Below are 21,139 nucleotides of genomic sequence, written 5' to 3' on the forward strand. Positions count from 1 at the left end.
TTTTATAAATCATCAGAGTCCGTCTCAAATGATGGAGTTTAGGGCAAACTAAAGTAGATTTTCACTCTTATAAGTTACACTACAAAGACGGTCAAGGAAGCTTTTCATTAAACGGAATTCAGTTTGGTGATATACCCTTATTGTAGAACGAATTATTGTCGTGCACTACAAGTAGGCATTCTGGACCCTTGCACTATGAGTGGGTACCTTTAACCATGCGTGAGAGGGACGGGCTGGTCTATAAAACAATTTCTGCATTTACAATTTTATTTCTAAACATTACAAAGAATTTCACGATTAAATAAATTCCCCCCCCCCAAAATAAAGTTGGGTGCATTTGTTTCTATGTCAACTATGTTGTGTTCTCGCTGCTGTCTACTGTGTCTTCAAATTATTATTACAAAAGTACATATATCATTTAATAAACAAAGAGAGCTGTTGGCACACTTAAGTTATATATGGTCGAAACTTATTGCTAAATTTCTTGAGTTTGAGGCATATCTCGCACACAACCTCTGGATTCCTTAAACGATGACTTGTCAATACAAACGGACAGTCCCGAATCATCCCAGTTAAAAAATCTATCAATACGTATATAAAAAAATAAGTTGAGCGTGAAGATGAAAAAAAAATTGAGACGAGTACTTTTCATAAGTTCGAAACCTCCTCACGTTCCTATGAAGCTACGACCAGAACCCACATTGAGTGGGTTCGTCACACACATTCGCTCCCCACATATACACGACACACATGCAATTATTATCTCAAATATAGTGTGTAAACAAGAGTGTCCACACGAATCCTTCACAGCACGATATAAACACAGCATTCGAATCAACAGAAGTTTCATGCGGCAGAAGAGTCTTATGTTTGACTATAATGGATAAGGTAATAATCTTACATGTTTTCTGTAGCAATCACCAAGAGTGTAAGTTTATTCAGGAGCATTGCTTCACCATATTGTTTTATGACTTGTTCTGTGACGCAAATATGTTCTTTAGAATCTAATGACAAATCTTTAAAGTATGTTAAGAGCATTACCACGTGTCTCCGCCAGCACCCAGCTTCTCTATATAAATATATTCAACCTTTTTACCCTAGTCTGTGCTGGTGTCGAATCAGTTAATCCTCGCTGCCAAGCTACACCCGACCCCACAGAGTAATCCACATACTGTTCAACCAAAAACGAGATTTCTTAAAATTTATGTAAATATTATTTTACATTATAATTTTGTTTATAGTTATATTGGCATAGGTTAGGTTAAATGTTTTGACAATTATTTGCATTTTGCGGTACGTGATTGAAGCATTCAGAGAGATGCGATTCGAATCCAGATTGGCGGATTGTTTGACGTACATCTAGTTAATATTTATGAAGTGGGGCTGGGACGGAAGGAGTGGGGTGACTCGTGAACAATGCTCAGATCATTTATATATATATTATGGAGTGTTACATGCGTTCGATTTAGTTCTAGAGGTGTTGAGTGCGTCTCGTAGGAATTTTTGGTTTGCATTGATTGCATACGCACGCATATTTAAGCTGCATTCACATCAACACATGTGTGTGTGTGTGTGTGTATTGCGGGCTGGTGTATTGTGAGACAGTTCAGCATTTACATACACAACACACACACACACACATTTTGGTAAACTATTCTTAATACGCAACTCCCAACTGTTGCGCAAAATGTCGCTTAAGTGAGACAAGAGGTGGTTAGAGTTCGATAATGGCTGTTCCTTGTTTACGGAGTGTTGTGGGGGATTATTTACATAGTTTAGGGTTGGTGATTGAGGCTTTTTTAAACTCGCGTCACCTACCCGGGCTGTGTCAGTGTATCGTATTTACCTGTCTGGCCACGAATTTATATTTAAGTTCGTAACCTTTATAACTCTGAATTTGGTGTTAGATCCGGGTTAAAAACTGCCAAACCAAGTTACTAATGTTTGCAATGATTGCTCTTCCTGCAAACAAATCGACTACACGTGTATAGCGCACGTTCACACACACACACACACACACCAAAGCCGTAGTGGCTGGCGACAAGGCTCTACCAGCCGCGCTAGTGAGCATCGAGGCGGACCAGGTTCTCCGGAGGGTTGCCGACGTCAAGGAGGAGGTGGGTGAAGAGAGGGTGCCGGTGGAGGGCCAGCTGGCTGTACCGGAGCGTGTTGAGGCCGTCCAGTCGGTACCGGCGACCAGATGTCCTCACCAACTTCCCGCGGACCTGAGGCCACAGAAACATTCAACCAGTGTGTGTGCTTCAAATGAAATTGCCACCCCATTAAAAATATAACATGTGTTGGGTCCTATTAACACGTGCTAGGTCCTATTAACACGTATTAGGTCCTATTAACACGTGTTAGGTCCTATTAACACGTGTTAGGTCCTATTAACACGTGTCAGGTCCTGTTTAAATCCATCAATTTTTCCCTCATGCATCTATTATATTTTATTAAACTATTAGATTCAATAATGATAGCTTATAATTCGCTTCAATCGTCTACAATCCTATTGCAAAAATAATATTTGCTTGGATCACTTTTTTCACAAATTTCTTACCACTATTATAAATTCTGAATAGACTTGGGGCAATTTCAAGACCCCCTTTTTTATGTCTTGTAATTGATCTGCGGAACTGCATCAACTAATTGATGTATATCAAAAAAACTAGAACAGACCTCAGTCACTCCCCTTGACTTACGCCATCCAAGGTAATGTAAGCCAAGGTATGTTTGTTTTGGTGTAAGACTTGAGATCTATCACCACCTGGGAAGGGGGAGTGCCACCACAGTGCCAGGAAGAGGGGGGAGGAGTGCTTCAGAAAAGTAGACTATATTTCCATTTCATTTACCTGAGGCTGTAGGAGGCTCGAACCGTGGACCCAATGTGTGTGAGGCTGAAGTTTTTTAAGTTGACTATACCCCTGACCAAAGGCACTGCGGTATACTCTTAATGTATGTATACATCGAGGAATAAGGAGCGCCTCTCGCTGAATATATATATATACACGCTTGTCAAGATCTTAGAATCTGTTTGCATCAGGAAAATTCCTGTTGCAGGCACTAGGGAGTAAGAACGTACCTTCCAGGTGAGTGGTCGACGCTTGAGGTGACGAATCATGGTGTAGCGAGCCAGCATGTTGGGCGGCCGGGTAATACTCAGCCCAGACTGCTTAATCCTGTCAACACAAACACCTCGTTACTTCTGGTGAAACACACACATAGGAACTATACACACAGAGGTGTAGGTTCCAGGTGCAAGGTGTCGCTAGGTAGGAAATGCTCAGAGACACTCTGAGGTGCAGATTATTGATCTAAAACACATGATATATGTTTTGCGGTGCTCAAAATCTCGCCTTTATTATCAAAATTTATCTAAGTTTGAAGAGGGTAAGTCACAGTAACCTGCTTGAAACTTAAGGCACTCAACCCACACTTCTGAAAGTAAGCCTGAACTAACGACGATGTTTCCGTCCATCCTGGACCATTATCAAGTCGAGTAATGACTCGAGAATGGTCCCAAAAAAACGGACCGAAACGTCATCACTTCCTATGTTTTCACATGTGCAAGTTTCAGATGATTTACATTATTTCATGACACAATGTCTTCTGTTTACCAGACTTTAACGCATCACTGCAAATACTAATCTGCAGGTACAATACCATTTCAGCACCCCAAGCTTCCTTATTTACCCCAAGTAAACAGGTGGAAACAAATCCACAAGGGCCGTGACGAGGATTCGAACCAACGTCCCAGATCATCCCAGACGTGGAACGGTGGAAACTATTTACTCCCCCCAGTACACCTTGGAGAGTGTATGTACACCCGTGTGGCGTGGCCTACCTGTAGCCCATGTCGTCGTCCTCCCCACCCCAGCCCCAGTACATGTTGGAGTAGCCATTGAGCCGCAGGAAGTGGTCCCCCCTCACACTCAACACGCCCCCCACCAGCAGGAAGTATGGTAATCTGTAGAGTGAGACGTTAATAAGAACATAAGAATGACGGTAACTGCAAAAAGCCTACTGGCCCCCCATACGAGGCAACTCCTATTTAAATCCAGCCAATCCTTCAATAATTTGACTCCTTCGATGCGGATACATCATACAGGAATGTAATCATCGAGTGTTGTGTATATATATATATCTTGCTTCTCGGTGTATGTATACTGTATAGTTCTGAATCATGTATGATGGCTAGTGTAGGCCTTGCTGGTTGGGCAGTAAACTTTTATAATGACCATTCCGCGGTTGATAGGTGTTAAGGCCAATACGGAAGTGCGTAAAGGTACTCATTAAAGCTATATTATCACTGCCATATGTTTGATAAATGACATCACACAGCGAGTCGTGTGTGTGTGTGAATGTGTACTAGAGTGTGTGTGTGTGTGTGGGCCGGTGTGCACGGATGCGTGCGATCATGAAAGCGTAGGTGCTTGCGTGCGTGTGCTTGTGCACGTGCATGAGTGTAATGCCTATGGGAATGTGTGTATGTGTATGTGTGTGTATGTGTGTGTTTGTGTGTATGTGTGTGTTTGTGTGTTTGTGTGTGTGTGTGTACTCACCTATTTGTACTCACCTATTTGTGCTTGCGGGGGTTGAGCTTTGGCTCTTTGGTCCCGCCTCTCAACTGTCAATCAACTGGTGTACAGATGTGTGTGTGTATGTGTGTGTGAGGAAATAATGTACTAACGTATCAAGTTATCAATATTGAACATTTGGTGATCACTGTGGCTTTAGACTTTAATCAGAAAGAACAATTAATGCATAGAATATGTCCAATGCATAATTCATAAATAAATTTAACCTGAAGTATTCAATTAACATCCCAAACAAAAAGTTTCACCATGTAATTTTGTAGTTGCACGACAAAAGTTGCACAATAACTTTCACTAAAACATTACGTATGAAAGTTGCAGGGAATTACAGGATGCATTACTAGTGGAAGTCAGGCAAGGTAGTATATACCCTGGAAACACAAACCGAAACTGTCTCTATTTTCCGCTTGTTACAACTTGTAATAAAGTTGTTACATCTTGGCTTAACGTGTTAATGACGTATTAGAGCGTTGTTACAACTTGCTATATTGGTTGTTATAACGGGTTAGGAGGTGTTAAAACTTGTTCGAACGTTGTACCAACGTCGTAGTTTCGGAGTGTGTTTGGCGGGTAGGAAACTCTAACTCTGCAAACACACAACATAACTGCCTCCTTCCGCTTGTTACAACTTGCAATAAAGTTGTTAGGTGTTTTAAAACGTTGTAGCAACGTTACAGTTTCGTTGTGTGTTTTCGCGGGAAGTCTGTACGACTGAATACCGCTTGGATAGGATACAAGGACGAGGATTTGGGATATGAGAACGTAGGAAAGCGCCTATAACCACTTGGACTGTTGGGAGGATATGGAACGCCGACCTGCAAGAAGCGAAGCCGTCGTTGAATACCGACCAGTCCAAGTGGCCTGGCACCAGCGGAAGTGACGGAAGAAGCATATGGAAGGAAAGGAAACTATCAGGGGAAAAGTGCCAAGCCCTTACACGACTATATAGCACTGGGAAGGGATGAGGATAAGGATTTGGGATGGAACGGGAAGGGGGAAAGGAATGGTGCTTACTTGTAACCTAAGGTGTCGACCCCGACGGAGAGGTGCCGGGGCTGCGGAGGGCAGGAGTACATGTTTCGGTCGTTCTCCGGTAGAAGGTCCACGTCGTGGAAGACGAAGCAGTTGGCGTCACTTCGCTGCCAGGCCTCCATGAAGCCCGCGTTCATGATGGAGCCCTTGTTGAAGGTCGCGTTGCCCGCCTGCAGGCAGGTAGTTGGCGCGTTAGCACAGCCCTTCCAACTATTAAGTCATGTCAGCTTTTGTCTTATGGGTTTATACTTTAACAATAATTTAACTGATGTTTTTCTCTCGTCAGGCTTGCAGTAAGGTGAACACAATGATTCGTCAGGCTTGCAGTAGGGATAACACAATGATTCGCCAGGCTTGCAGTAGGGATAACACAATGATTCGTCAGGCTTGCAGTAAGGACAACACAATGATTCGTCAGGCTTGCAGTAAGGACAACACAATGATTCGTCAGGCTTGCAGTAAGGTGAACACAATGATTCGTCAGGCTTGCAGTAGGGATAACACAATGATTCGTCAGGCTTGCAGTAGGGATAACACAATGATTCGTCAGGCTTGCAGTAAGGACAACACAATGATTCGTCAGGCTTGTAGTAAGGACAACACAATGATTCGTCAGGCTTGCAGTAGGGACAACACAATGATTCGTCAGGCTTGCAGTAGGGATAACACAATGATTCGTCAGGCTTGCAGTAAGGACAACACAATGATTCGTCAGGCTTGCAGTAAGGTGAACACAATGATTCGTCAGGCTTGCAGTAAGGTGAACACAATGATTCGTCAGGCTTGCAGTAGGGATAACACAATGATTCGTCAGGCTTGCAGTAAGGTGAACACAATGATTCGTCAGGCTTGCAGTAAGGATAACACCATGATTCGTCAGGCTTGTAGTAAGGACAACACAATGATTCGTCAGGCTTGCAGTAGGGATAACACAATGATTCGTCAGGCTTGCAGTAGGGATAACACAATGATTCGTCAGGCTTGCAGTAAGGACAACACAATGATTCGTCAGGCTTGCAGTAAGGACAACACAATGATTCGTCAGGCTTGCAGTAAGGTGAACACAATGATTCGTCAGGCTTGCAGTAGGGATAACACAATGATTCGCCAGGCTTGCAGTAGGGATAACACAATGATTCGTCAGGCTTGCAGTAAGGACAACACAATGATTCGTCAGGCTTGCAGTAAGGACAACACAATGATTCGTCAGGCTTGCAGTAAGGTGAACACAATGATTCGTCAGGCTTGCAGTAGGGATAACACAATGATTCGTCAGGCTTGCAGTAGGGATAACACAATGATTCGTCAGGCTTGCAGTAAGGACAACACAATGATTCGTCAGGCTTGTAGTAAGGACAACACAATGATTCGTCAGGCTTGCAGTAGGGACAACACAATGATTCGTCAGGCTTGCAGTAGGGATAACACAATGATTCGTCAGGCTTGCAGTAAGGACAACACAATGATTCGTCAGGCTTGCAGTAAGGTGAACACAATGATTCGTCAGGCTTGCAGTAAGGTGAACACAATGATTCGTCAGGCTTGCAGTAGGGATAACACAATGATTCGTCAGGCTTGCAGTAAGGTGAACACAATGATTCGTCAGGCTTGCAGTAAGGATAACACCATGATTCGTCAGGCTTGTAGTAAGGACAACACAATGATTCGTCAGGCTTGCAGTAGGGATAACACAATGATTCGTCAGGCTTGCAGTAGGGATAACACAATGATTCGTCAGGCTTGCAGTAAGGACAACACAATGATTCGTCAGGCTTGCAGTAAGGTGAACACAATGATTCGTCAGGCTTGCAGTAGGGATAACACAATGATTCGTCAGGCTTGCAGTAAGGACAACACAATGATTCGTCAGGCTTGTAGTAAGGACAACACAATGATTCGTCAGGCTTGCAGTAAGAACAACACAATGATTCGTCAGGCTTGCAGTAAGGACAACACAATGATTCGTCAGGCTTGCAGTAAGGACAACACAATGATTCGTCAGGCTTGCAGTAAGGACAACACAATGATTCGTCAGGCTTGCAGTAAGGACAACACAATGATTCGTCAGGCTTGCAGTAGGGCTGTTGTGTGCTTGTTGTTGTTGCTGTTATAGATTCAGCTACTCAGAGCAAGTTCCAAGCAGCACGGGCTATGGTGAGCCCGTAATGTGTGCTTGTGTTACACATCAGCAGTACACACCTACACTTGAGAGCTGCGGCCCTCAGGGGAGCAAACGGGCTCCGGGAACGGAACGGAATTATCAGGTGAAAGGCCCAAGGCGTAATTTACGACTATATGGCACTAGGAAGTGGTCAGGATAAGGATTTGGGATGGGACGGGAGAGGAAGGAATGGTGCCCAACCACTTGGACAGTCGGGGGATTGAACGCCGACCTGCATGAACCGAGACCGTCGCTCTACCGTCCAGCCCAAACTGGTTGGGTCTGTGTGAAAACGACAGGTTTTGGAAAGCCCAATAAGAGACCTGCTGATAAACAAACTAATGGTTGTTACAACATATATGCAGTAATCGTGCGAGGCTCTTCAAGTGGACTAGCGGCCATTTACTCGTAGAGTGAGCAACATTTAATCTTTTATTTTCACTAGGCTTTCTTTGAGTAGATTAGGCTAGATTTGATTAAAATAATAGGTTAGGTTAGGATGTGATAGGTTAGGTTAGCATAGGAATAGGTAAGCTTGGGTTAGAACAGATCAAGTTGGGTCAAAATACATTAGATGTAGTTTCAAGGGCAGTGATGACGTATAGGAGCACATACTCTTCCCAGGATGTTAGACCCTACTCCCTGTTGGAGCCTGGGGCCAGATTCACGAAAGCACTTACGCAAGTACTTACGAACGTGTACATCTTTTCTCAATCTTTGGCGGCATTGCTTCCAGTTATTAAACAGTTAATAAGCTCCAAAGCACCAGGAGTCTGTTTAAAACAATAACAACAGTTGAATGGCAAGTTTTCATGCTTGTAAACTGTTTAATAAATGTAACCAAAGCCGTCAAAGACTGAAAAAAGATGTTCACGTTCGTAAGTACTTGCGTAAGTGCTTTCCTGAATCTGGCCCCTGATCCTTATCCCCGGGTCTCAAGGGCGGTCTATAGCATATCTTAAGATGAACAATATTTTCTTCGCAGCACAATAAGTTCTGGCGTCTTAATATCAACGAAAAATTAAAAGTATAAATGGAGAATGGCAACACGAGAGTGGAAATATATATATATTTTGAACACTTGTAAAAGTTGTGCCCAACCTGTTCCGCGACGTAGATGGTGTACTCCAGCTGCTGGCGTCGTAGGATGGGGTGTAGCCAGCTGAGTAGGATAACCAGGTGGTGTAGTCGGTCCCTGTAGGGCAGGATCACCGCCACCTTATGGCGAGGCAGACAGGGGTGCTCTGGCTCCTGGGCCGGGCTCCACCGGCCTCCCGACGACACCCACTCCAGCTGGCGCAGGACATCCTCCAGCTGCAGCTTCTCCAGCTGGTCCAGATCGATGTCCAGATGGCCCACTGGAGGGGAGAGACGGCAGATGGCTACTGTTAAGACGGCACATGAATTAAACTCATTGATGTTGCAACTACGACGTTTCGGTCCGTCCTGGACCATTCTCAAGTCGATTATCTTGACAATCGACTTGGGGGATTTACCTCTGCCTGGGGTATTTACCTCTGCCTGGGGGATTTACCTCTGCCTGGGGGATTTACCTCTGCCTGGGGATTTACCTCTGCCTGGGGGTTTACCTCTGCCTGGGGGATTTACCTCTGCTTGGGGATTTACCTCTGCTTGGGGGATTTACCTCTGCCTGGGGGTTTACCTCTGCCTGGGGGATTTACCTCTGCCTGGGGGATTTACCTCTGCCTGGAGGATTTACCTTTGCCTGGGGGATTTACCTTTGCCTGGGGGATTTACCTCTGCCTGGGGGATTTACCTCTGCCTGGAGGATTTACCTCTGCCTGGGTGATTTACCTCTGCCTGGGGGATTTACCTCTGCCTGGGGGATTTACCTCTGCCTGGGGGATTTATGTTCTGCTACATCTGTTGATACAGTTGATGAGACCTGCTACTGCCACAGCCATTCACGATATATTAAAACGTACTGACATAGGTGTCATCCACACATTCGTAGCTCGGTCGATTAAGGCATGTGTCTGGGATGCTCCCGGACGCAGGTTCGAATCCTCGTCACGGCCCTTGTGGGTTTGTTCATTTGATGCATCACGTTAGTGTGATCTCTGTGTGTACTATGAATAGTGCAGGTGATGAGTCACAATAACGTGGCTGAAGCATGTTGACCAGACCTACACTGAACCCATTTTGCAGATCAACTGTAATGGTTGATAATGGCTAATAATGGTAATGGCTAATAATACCTTGCATATGAAAGTTTACCTGATGATCTCGCAAAGAGTTTTGCAATAGAGAAGAGACAATTAACCTGACGGAACACCTCGGAGTGGGTTTCAAGTGAAGAATAAAACCCGTTGGAGTTCGTCCAAGCGAGAGGGGTGACGTATTGAAGTGGGACCGTGCCAAATAGGTACCTCCTCACTATATCCTCCTAAGGTTTCCCCAACGTCAAGAAACTGTTTTACTAAACCCTTTATCCTAACTTACCAGAGGACCCAAAACAGAAAACGGGACAGTTTGTCAATTTCGCGAGCCGCTACCCTTTTCTAGTACGCCAATTTTTGCCCTTGAGTAGAGTATACGTCTAAATGCGACGTGATATTAACAGGACGGGTTGAGCTCCTATTGGCCCATACGAGGCAGCTGCTATTTATATCCACCCAAACTCATTCACACATATATGTCTAACCATATCTAAAATAATCTTGTAAAACAGATTATAAGAGGGATTCAATGCCTCTATAACCAGCCCAGACAACGTAACTAGACGTTAGTTTTACTACGTTCACACAATGGTAATTACGTTAATAAAACGTAGTGGTTACATTAGAAGCTTTCTTGGGATAGTATCAACTGTCAATTACGTTGGAGGGTGATATTCCATTTTCTCAGGGAAGTCGTCCGCCTATGATTGAATTATATGCATTGTGTCAATCACATATATTGTTTTATTCGTTAAAAAAGGTGGTTAATTTCATAAGAATTCATACATAATATTTTTTTCCAATATGTATATTTTTCTATAAATTATCTTAATGGATTTATCACGCACCAGTGTTTTTGTTAATTTTAGGACAAATATATATATTTTAGATTTAACAAATCAATCAATTATACAGTTGAAGTGAAATGTTATAATTGGATCGACGAGGCTTTTATATATATATATATATATATATATATATATATATATATATATATATATATATATATATATATATATATATATTCACTATAATAATTTTGTGTTTTTCCTTTTTTTTATATAAAATAGCATGTTCCCAGAAACCCAATAAAGGCACTTTTATACCGGTCCCAAGTGCTGACTCGACGGGGTCCTTAAAGGGGCACTTTAGAGAGGGTGGACACCTGCCTCACCTCCGCCTCCCTCATATCTCACCTGCCTCACCTTATACCTCACCTGCCTCACCTCATACCTCACCTTAACCTGCCTCGCCTCCGCCTCCCTCATATCTCACCTGCCTCACCTTATACCTCACCTGCCTCACCTCATACCTCACCTTAACCTGCCTCGCCTCCGCCTCCCTCATATCTCACCTGCCTCACCTTATACCTCACCTCATACCTCACCTTAACCTGCCTCGCCTCCCCCTCCCTCACAACCACCTGTCTCACCCTTCACCTGCCTGGGGTGTCTGAACTGTTTTATGCCTTTTTGAAACGTGATTATTAGTTGCTTTTTAATGGGAAATAATGCCTCCTTTAGCATTTTTTGTGCGATGGAAATTATTTGCTTTTGTAAATAAAATATATTTTTAATGGATTTTTCCACAATTTCTGTGTTTCTCCGGCACTGCAACTGTACTTTTTTTCCCTGGGGGAATGATGGTATTGATTAAATAATAATACATTTCACTCATCTATTCATACATGCATACATTCCTTCATCCATCTGTCTATTCATCTAATCGTCTATTCATCCATTCATTCATCTATTCACCCCTCTTTCATCAATCGCTTCATTCATCCATACATATTCACCCATCCATATACATATAAATTCATCCATCCAGACATCGGGAACATCAATCATCAGGCTTGATGAGGATTATAACATTAACCTTAACACGAAATAAATAAGTTTGGTGAAGTGTGTGATCAAAATTAACATTTAAATCCATTTAACATAAATTAACATTGATATGTATTGCCACATTTGACAACAACAACCACACTTATAAGATGCAATCCCCCCAGCGTCGTGGGTTAATGGTATTTAATTCCCCTGGATGATCTGAGGTTCAAATCCAGGTGTCAAAGAGTACTCAACGACTTACGCAGCCCGGGAGGGATCTCAGGGCAGAGCGGAAGATTTCTCAGCTGTTCTTCGGTGAGATGAGGAGCCCTGGTAGCCTTGGAGGTCGCCATGACTTCTTCCGGTGATGCTGATGTGGTGATCCCACTGTCCATGAGATCGTAGTCATCTTCTCGCAGGTACAGCGGTTCGAACTCCTTCTCTGCCTCGCCGAACTCTGTACCTGGTACTTCGGGTAATTTGGTGGTGGCTTTTATGTCTTCGTTCTCACCTGCGGGCTCTGATGGGCTTCGACTCACGTAGGGATGTGTGGAGGGAGACTGTGCATCGTTCGTGGCTGTGGCACCTGCCTCTGGTGCTCCTCTGGCACTGGCACTGCTGGTAACAGCTGCTGTGTGTGCAGGCGATTGGGGAGGGTGTTTGGAGCCGAGCAAGATGTTCTGATACGCTCCTATGAGGTTATCGCACTCTTCGTCCGCGCTGCTGCACCTCGCCTTGCTCAGGAAGCGTCGTCTGGCAGCGTCTTCCTGACGCCTTAGTGACGTCGTTGGGTCCCTCACTTGGGGCCTGGACGCCACGCTTCTGGCGTCGGTGCCTCTGGTGCCTCTCTCTCTTTCCGTGTGTCTTCTCACCTTCTCGTCTGAATTATGTCTCATTTCCTCACCTACATTACGGCTTACTTTATCGTCCGTATTATGTCTCGCTTCAGCACCTGAATTATGTCTCGCTTCAACACCTGCATTATGTCTCGCTTCAACACCTGAATTATGTCTCGTTTCAACACCTGCATTATGCCTCGTTTCAACACCTGTATTATGCCTCGTTTCAACACCTGAATTATGCCTCGTTTCAACACCTGCATTATGTCTCGTTTCAGCACCTGCTTTATGCCTCGTTTCAACACCTGCATTATGTCTCACTTCTTTGGCACTTGCCCGTTCGTCTTTCTGTCTGTGTCTTATGCTGTCGTCAGCATTCTCCTTCTCCTGCTTCCCTCTCTCTTCCTGGCGGTGTCTGCGCTTGCTGCTGCTGCTGCTGCTGCTGCTGCGTGTCGAGCCCTGGGCCCCGCCTTGCCCAGCAGCTGGGTGCTGGGGATATATTAGCCTAGAATGGGTGAAAGTTGTGGGTGCGTGTGGGGAGGAGTTTGTGGAGTGGGTGATGTGGGCGGTGACGAGCGTTGTGTGGGCGGTGACGAGCGTTGTGTGGGCGGTGACGTGTGGGTGAAGTAGCGGCGAGGGCGTGGCGCGGGCGGGAGTGGGCGGCGCGGCGTCAGCTCCAGCAGGGCGGGAAACAGCGTGGGTGGAGTCGTTGTAGCGATCAGACTGCGTGACGAGGAGGGAATTTCGGACGATGATAGCGGCCACTTGACTGGCGCGTCGACGATTGGCTGCCAAAGCTGTATTGACCTGAAGAAAACAAATAAGAAAACGAAACTTATCCTACTATCCACCAGTAAGTGGATTAATTATCCTACTATCCACCAGACAGAAACTATCCACCATCTCGTTTGCTTAAGACAATGTAAATACACAATTTATCAGAGGGATATAATTCTTCAAACGATATCTTCCTCAGGTATAAAGGTTTTGTTTACAAAACACAAGAAACAAAAGAGCATCAGAAGTGTGAGGTATGGCCGGCCTTGCCTCGACGGACGGGGCGTTGCGGATCAGCAGCGGCTCGATCTTGAACTGATTGAACTGACTGCGCCAGGCTCTATGAGGTGCCCTGCCCGCCCGTCCGCCGCCGCCGCCGCCCGCGCCACCGCTGGCAGCCGCCACGCCCACGCCAGCGCCTCCTAGCCGCCCAGGCTCCCCCAGCTGCGCCATCATTGTGTGGTGCACCACCGCCATCTGTCGACACAACACCTGTTAGAGATGCAGGTAGGGGTGAGAGGGGGTAAAAATACCTGTTAGCGACACGAGAAAAGGATTCAATATTTACCAAGGACATGTGCAATTGACCAGTGAACAACCCTTGTGATCACACCTGTTCACGCATGTGGTGGGAAGTACTTATGGTTCTCTCTCTCTCTCTCTCTCTCTCTCTCTCTCTCTCTCTCTCTCTCTCTCTCTCTCTCTCTCATCCTCACCCCTTCAATTCTCTTCTCCCTCCCTCCCCTTGTGCTCTTCCATCTCCGTCATTGCGACCCTCGGGAGGAGGTCCAGGACGGGTGTCCCGGGGCGGGGGTTACTGACCTGGGAGAGGGTGAAGAGGACGAAGAGAGAGACGACCACCACGAGGCTCAGCAGCAGGAGTGACCTCACTGGCCGGTAGCGAACTGTCTGGGTCACCTGCCGGAGCGGAGCGACACAGGTCAGACTCGGAGGAAGGGAAGGGAACAAATCCACAAGGGCCGTGACGAGGATTCGAACCTGCGTCCGGGAGCATCCCAGACGCTGCCTTAATCTAGATTTGTTCATTTGATGCATCACGTTAGTGTGATCTCTGTGTGTATGGGAAGGGAACTATGAGGAGGAAGCATTGATGAAGATGAAGCCACCCAAAAGGTGGCACGGGCATGAATAGCCCGTAAGTGGTGGCCCTTTGGAGCCATTACCAGCATCAATAGATGATACTGGAGATCTGTGGAGGTGGGACTGCACCCTGCGTGACGGGAGATGTCTCCCGAGGAAGCACCAAGCCATTCCGACTATATAGCACGGGGAAGGGGTCAGGATTAGGATTTGGGATGGGATTGGTGGGAGAGGAATGGTGCCCCCAACCACTTGGACGGTCGGGGATTGAACGCCGACCTGCATGAAGCGAGACCGTCGCTCTACCATCCAGCCCAAGTGGTTGCAGGGCTTCAGGGAAATCAAAGATCTATCTCTGCTCTGGGAGCGGGGGTCGTGGAGGTCCTTGGAAAAGTCTGGAGATTGTGGGTGGAAAAAAGCGGGGAATTAATGATTCAGTGTCACACGGTGAAAAGATAACTCTAGAAAGTGGAATAGGTTGAAAATACGCCTGAAAATGAAGGTTCAATGAGCAAACCATGCAAGTTAAATAAGGCCCCCCTGCCATTGCCTCCTCGTAGGGCTCACACTAACAACAGAACTAATTACAACAAATGTTATGCTCATTCCTTACGTCCTGAACACCGTACCTGGTTCCAGTACCTGTCGCCAGGTCTAAATACTAACGTAACTAAATATGAACTAAGAAAACCAGTAGAAGGCATAAAGCAATGAAAAAATAAACTTCTAAGTTGTTATAAGGATGATTGAAAATATTGTATAAGGATCAGCAAATATTTAAAGATAGATGGTGTACAGAACGCTGGCAGAAAGACTTAAGAACATAAGAATTAAGGAAACTGGTCTATTAGGTCCGTACGTGACAGCTCCTATCCAAACTCATTAATATGTATGTCTAACCTACGCTTGAAGCAATCAAGTGATGAGAGAGGGATGCTGCATAGCAAGGCTATAGTAATGTTGCACTGTCAATTGAGAAGGAGAGTTTGTGAGCATCCACCGAGACCCTAAAGAAATGCCCAAGAGTAATCACCTAGCACCAGAGACCTGCAGGTGCTACCCGGGCCGCTGCCCATCGCGCTGAAAACTTTTCCACTCTCTAAGTCAGGTTCTTGCGTGCCTCTTGCCATTGGCTTTTGGCTAAATTTTCCCATAAGTTCTTCTGTGGACCTGGTTATTGCTGTGTGGTTCCTGTTCTCTGACCTGGAGCGTATAGAGGTTATAGCGCAGTCAGAATCTTAAACTTATCTGAATCTAAATCTAATCTGAATCTAAACTGAATCTTAAACAAGTGTTTAAGATTCAGCTACTTGGAACAAAAAAATCTAAGTAGCACGGGCTATGGTGAGCCCGTAGAGGACTTACCTGGCACAGGAGCGGGGCTGTAACTTTTTTCAGCTCGCAACCGATTGGACCCGAGTTTGATTCTCAGGCAGGGTGAGGCGTTTGGGCAGGCTCCCTTATGTTTGTGATTGTGACTCGATTTACCAAGCATTATATAGTTACTCTGGAGTGAGTAAGTTGTTGTGGGTGAGGGGAGTGAGACCTCGATAAGCCTAATAGGCTTCCTCTCCCCCGACAATGGGAAACCATTACCTACCGATGTCACTAATACTGGTATAGAGTCCCCATTATCACACTCCTTAACATTAAGTGGGTTTTCCCCCCTTAACCATTTATTGTTAATCTCCCCTTACTCGGTTCGATTAGCAATGTCCATTCATAATGTTATCTAAACCATCACAATATCGCTATCCTTCAAAATGAATGGTTTTCTACCATTAACACGTTATTGTTGTAAGTCTATTTCTTCCCATTAGCGTCAGGTATTCTTGGAACTATTAAGTTACCAACTATCTGATCTAAACCCCACAAAATCTAACTACCATTAACCACCATTAAGTTTGTCCTCACCTTCTCCTGATAGTGTTTACCATTAACCGCCTATAACCCGCCCCATTGACCTTGACTTTCGCGTGAGGGCTTGGCGGGCCCCGAGCAGAAAATGTTGGTTCAAGTTAATTAAATGTCGGTGTGAAATTACCTGCCTGGGAATGAGGAGTTTTACTTCTGTTCTTCGTGAGATGGTGATAACGATAGTGGTGGTTGTTGTGGTGGTGGTAGTGGTGGTGGTGTCAGCGGGGGATTACACCCGTGCGTGGATGTAAACAAAGCCACTCACCTGGGTGTGCACCCGTGCGGGGCTGATGCGGATGAGTGCCGGGCCCGGGTCAGGGCCATGGCTGGCACTGGAGGACATGGCCACACTCAGGGCAGGCAGCAGGCACCCCCTTCATGACGCACGCCCACCCGCCACGCCCTCACCTCCGGCAGCACGCCCACGCTGCAGGACAAGAACATTTGGTCACTCCAGGGAGCTGGAACAAGTGGGTAGTGGAGCATTTCAGTCAGGCAAATTCTAAGTTAAAAATAATATATTGCATTTATAGACTGTAATATAATCTGTATGTATAGTAGAGAATCACTGTTCAAAATTGGAAGCCAGATGCCTACGGCTAACCTTTCCCAAATTTGTAAGGGGAATGGTTTGGGGTACGGGATGAACATAGGCTATCGGGGACATCCAGAATTCCAAAGGGAACAGCTTTTGTCAGCGCTACATTCAGACACCCTCCACGACAATCTTTTGGCCATTACCCGCCGGCTACACAGCCAAACATTTTGAAAATAAACATTTTAAAACAGCATTTTTTATTATAGTAAATTATTCTATTATTCACTGATCTCGGGAAAATTAACAGACATTTCCTGCTATCCATACTTTGCCCGTAGTAGCATAATAAAGATGATCCCTCCCCACCCCCACCACACCTTCAAGGCGTTCTCAAGCTTCCCGCCTCTTTCTCTATGAAAATGGGGAACTATTCTATTTTTTAGAAAATTCACACATACCCATTCTCTCTTGTCACCGACGACTATTTATACGCCAGTGGTAGACTATTATATTTTGTATACGGGAGAAACAGCGCCAGAGAAAGAGACAGACACACAGACAGACAGCGAGAGAGACACACACAGAGATGAACTGGTAGATGGATAGAAAGATGGATACATAGACGGATCGATGGATGGATAGATATATTGATGGCTAGAAAGATGGAGAGATATCTCGATGGATAGTTTTGTGTTTATTTCAAGTGGGGGAAAAAATGGAACTACGGTCATGCGCACAGTGTGTCCGAAGTGGGCTCCTGAGACGCTAGAATGGAAATATTAATCCCAAATGACACCCTGTCGACAGAAGATTGAGAAGCCGGACCCAAAAGCTGACGCTCAGCGTTTTGTAGGGGGACCTTCGACAAGCCGCCGACTTCCTGTCCCCCGTCGAGTGCCACAAGTCAGCGTTCCAACCATGTTAAAACCTTTTGTCTCTGTCAGCACCGCCTAGCTCCTCCTGACAAAGACTTGTCTCTCCAGGCCCAAGCACACACACACACACACCCTATATCCATACCTTATACTCACACCCTATACCCCTACCCTATACCCACCTACCCTACACCCTCCCCTTTCCTCTCCCTCAGCCACCCACCTAACCTCCCCCAGATACATGAACACCGAAGAGGTAAAAGTCGAGACATTTTTGTGTTTTCCAGCGGCTCCGGTGACCACGAATTTCGGCAACAGGTTAACCTTTAGTGTGCTCGGCGCCGACTTTGTGCTCTCGACGGCAGACAGGAGCAGACTGTCTGGATTGGCAGGGGGAGGAGAGAGAAGGGGGCAGACTGTGTGCTTCCACACACACACACCGAAGAGTTCAGGGGGGGACATTATCACCACATACAAGATTCTCAAGGGAATTGATAGGGTAGATCAAGATAGATTATTTAACACAAGGGGGACACATGCACTAGGGGGACACAGGTGGAAACTGAGTGCCCAAATGAACCATAGAGACATTAAAAAGAATTTGTTTAGTGTCAGAGTAGTTGACAAATGGAATGCATTAGGAAGTGATGTGGTGGAGGCTGACTCCATACACAGTTTCAAGTGTAGATATGATAGAGCCCAGTAGGCTCAGGAACCTGTACACCTGTTGATTGAGAGTAGAGAGGCGGGACGAAAGAACCAGAGCTCAACCCCCGCAAGCACAACTAGGTGAATACACACACACACACACACACACACACACACACACACACACACACACACACACACACACACACACACACACACACACACAGACAAACACACACACACACACACACACACACACACACACACACACACACACACACACACACACACACACACACACAAACACACACACACACACACACACACACACACACACACACACACACACACACACACACACACACACACACACACACACACACACACAAACACACACACACACACACACACACACACACACACACACACACACACACACAGACTCACACAGACACACACACACACACACACACACACACACACACACACACACACACACACACACACACACACACACACACACACACACACAAACACAAGCATAAAAATTTCACTCTGCATATACGAGTTTAGTCCCGAAGTTCATGAACTAAAGCATACTTATTGCTTGTCCAGTGAGCTGGTGTGTAGCGGCGTCCATAACCTTCCAGATCGTGATAGATCTTAAACCCCAACACCAAACCAAATATATTTCTGCTCATAGGCTCCATATGCTACAATAAATGTTAACCGACGCAGGACAGTTTAGACCTATTGTCTTATGTATGACCCTCTGTCCTGCGTGACAGTGAATACTAGTATTAACCTCAATTTAATAAGACTATCAAAATCCTCAGATTAGGCAAAATTGTAATTAATTTTGTCAATAAAGATGTTAATAATAATAATAAACCGACGCAGGGAATAAGCCACAACAACGTGATTGAACACAAACATCCCAACACAGTCTCCCACAAGTCTACAAAGTTTCAACTTTATCAGCGTCCACAAAGAACCAAAACATCGTCACTTTCACTTCATATGTGAATTTTATTTAACTATTAAAATACATCTGACTTGTGCCATTAATACATTATTATACCCGTTGTATATTGTATTATTCAACATTGCTTGAGAGTTCTCGGTCTCTCTCTCAGACACGAGATCAGACCCAAACTGTATAAACAGCTTAGACCATCCTAGACCCCCATCAGCATAAATCAATAATCATTTTAATCCCATCACGCATCACAAACTTTGTCGAGAAAGTCGTGAGGAACAATCCCCAGCCCATCGTCGCCCTAGAGACGACCCACCATGGACCCACTGCATGTGGAGAATGGAATGGAGGTGGTGGTGGTGGTGGGGCGAGTGTGTGTGATGGAGAGGGTTCGAGTGATGGAGAAAGGGGGGGGGGCAGGAGGGCTGTCAGTTGTGTGTAGAGGGCAGGTCAACAAGATGTGCTCATCTCAGCAAGGAATGAGCAAGGAAGCTGCCCTGGTGGTGGATAGGACCAACGTGTCTTATCTTTGTGTACATCTACTGAGTTACTTTCCATTTCGTAAGAAATATTCCGTTCGGTTTAACGTCTGTAATGTCAAACATTCCCCCTCCCCACCCCCCACCCCCCCGAAAAAAGCTTCGATGCCCAAAAAAACAGCACTGAAAGTTTCTTATTTGCCTAGATAGCCAAGTTCTATCACTCAAGACTATCAAGAGGTAAGCACTTGAACTGGACCTTGTGGCACCAAACTCATATTGTGACTAGGCCAGGTCGTGTGACACAAGTGACACAGGTGACACAGGTGACACAGATGCTGCCCTCTACACACGTGACAACGGCTCGCTCTGACAGAGACATATATGACCCGTGCCTCAAAGCATATTCTGTGCTTGAACACGATATAATAAGCACCCCTTCATTGAGACGTATTTCCATTTCCGCCTTTACTTCTTTCTTCCCAGGTCTGTTTTCTTTTGATTTCTCCTCTTCCAAATCACATCCCTCTCTCTCCTCTTCAATCGCCTTCTCTCTCCTCTTCTTTCTCGTGTCCCTCTCTCCCGGGGTTCCATAATTCATAGCCTTCTTTTCCCAGGATCTCGCACGTAAATTCGGAAAACTCTTCAGTGGTGTTGTCGCTGAGGATTTTGGGACTATGTGATCTCGAGGTGGGAGGAGACATGTCCCTGTCACTGCCCCAGGTCTTGAAACACTCTGTCACTGCCCCAGGTCTTGAAACACTCTGTCACTGCCCCAGGTCTTGTAAACACTCCGTCACTGCCCCAGGTCTTGTAAACACTCTGTCACTGACAACAGGTCTTGTAAACACTCTGTCACTGACAACAGGTCTTGTAAACAATCTGAAATTGACAACATGTCTTGTAAACACTCTGCCACTGACAACAGGTCTTGTAAACACTCTGTCACTGTCAACAGGTCTTGTAAACACTCTGTCACTGTCAACAGGTCTTGTAAACACACTGTCACTGACAACAGGTCTTGTAAACACTCTGTCACTGACAACAGGTCTTGTAAACACTCTGTCACTGTCAACAGGTCTTGTAAACACTCTGTCACTGACAACAGGTCTTGTAAACACACTGCCACTGTCAACAGGTCTTGTAAACACTCTGTCACTGCCAACAGGTCTTGTAAACAAACTGT

At 45.5% G+C, this 21,139-nt stretch overlaps 1 protein-coding gene across 1 annotated transcript in view; it reads right to left on the reverse strand.

Annotated features, from left to right (window-relative positions):
* Positions 1 to 249: 249 nt before the first annotated feature.
* LOC123761095 (uncharacterized) overlaps positions 250 to 21,139 on the reverse strand; it is a 90,391-nt gene continuing 69,501 nt past the window's right edge. Inside the window, exons 2-10 of the mRNA XM_069339454.1 lie at positions 16,700 to 16,861; positions 14,239 to 14,334; positions 13,687 to 13,893; positions 12,063 to 13,446; positions 8,890 to 9,146; positions 5,610 to 5,797; positions 3,845 to 3,967; positions 3,083 to 3,179; positions 250 to 2,225 (exon numbers count right to left, since the gene is read on the reverse strand). Coding sequence (XP_069195555.1) covers positions 2,061 to 2,225; positions 3,083 to 3,179; positions 3,845 to 3,967; positions 5,610 to 5,797; positions 8,890 to 9,146; positions 12,063 to 13,446; positions 13,687 to 13,893; positions 14,239 to 14,334; positions 16,700 to 16,777 — 2,595 coding nt within the window. The 5' untranslated portion in view covers positions 16,778 to 16,861 and the 3' untranslated portion in view covers positions 250 to 2,060. The remainder of the gene's footprint in view (positions 2,226 to 3,082; positions 3,180 to 3,844; positions 3,968 to 5,609; positions 5,798 to 8,889; positions 9,147 to 12,062; positions 13,447 to 13,686; positions 13,894 to 14,238; positions 14,335 to 16,699; positions 16,862 to 21,139) is intronic.

Source organism: Procambarus clarkii, chromosome 41, assembly GCF_040958095.1.
Source record: "Procambarus clarkii isolate CNS0578487 chromosome 41, FALCON_Pclarkii_2.0, whole genome shotgun sequence".
Classification (NCBI taxonomy): Eukaryota; Metazoa; Arthropoda; class Malacostraca; order Decapoda; family Cambaridae; genus Procambarus; species Procambarus clarkii.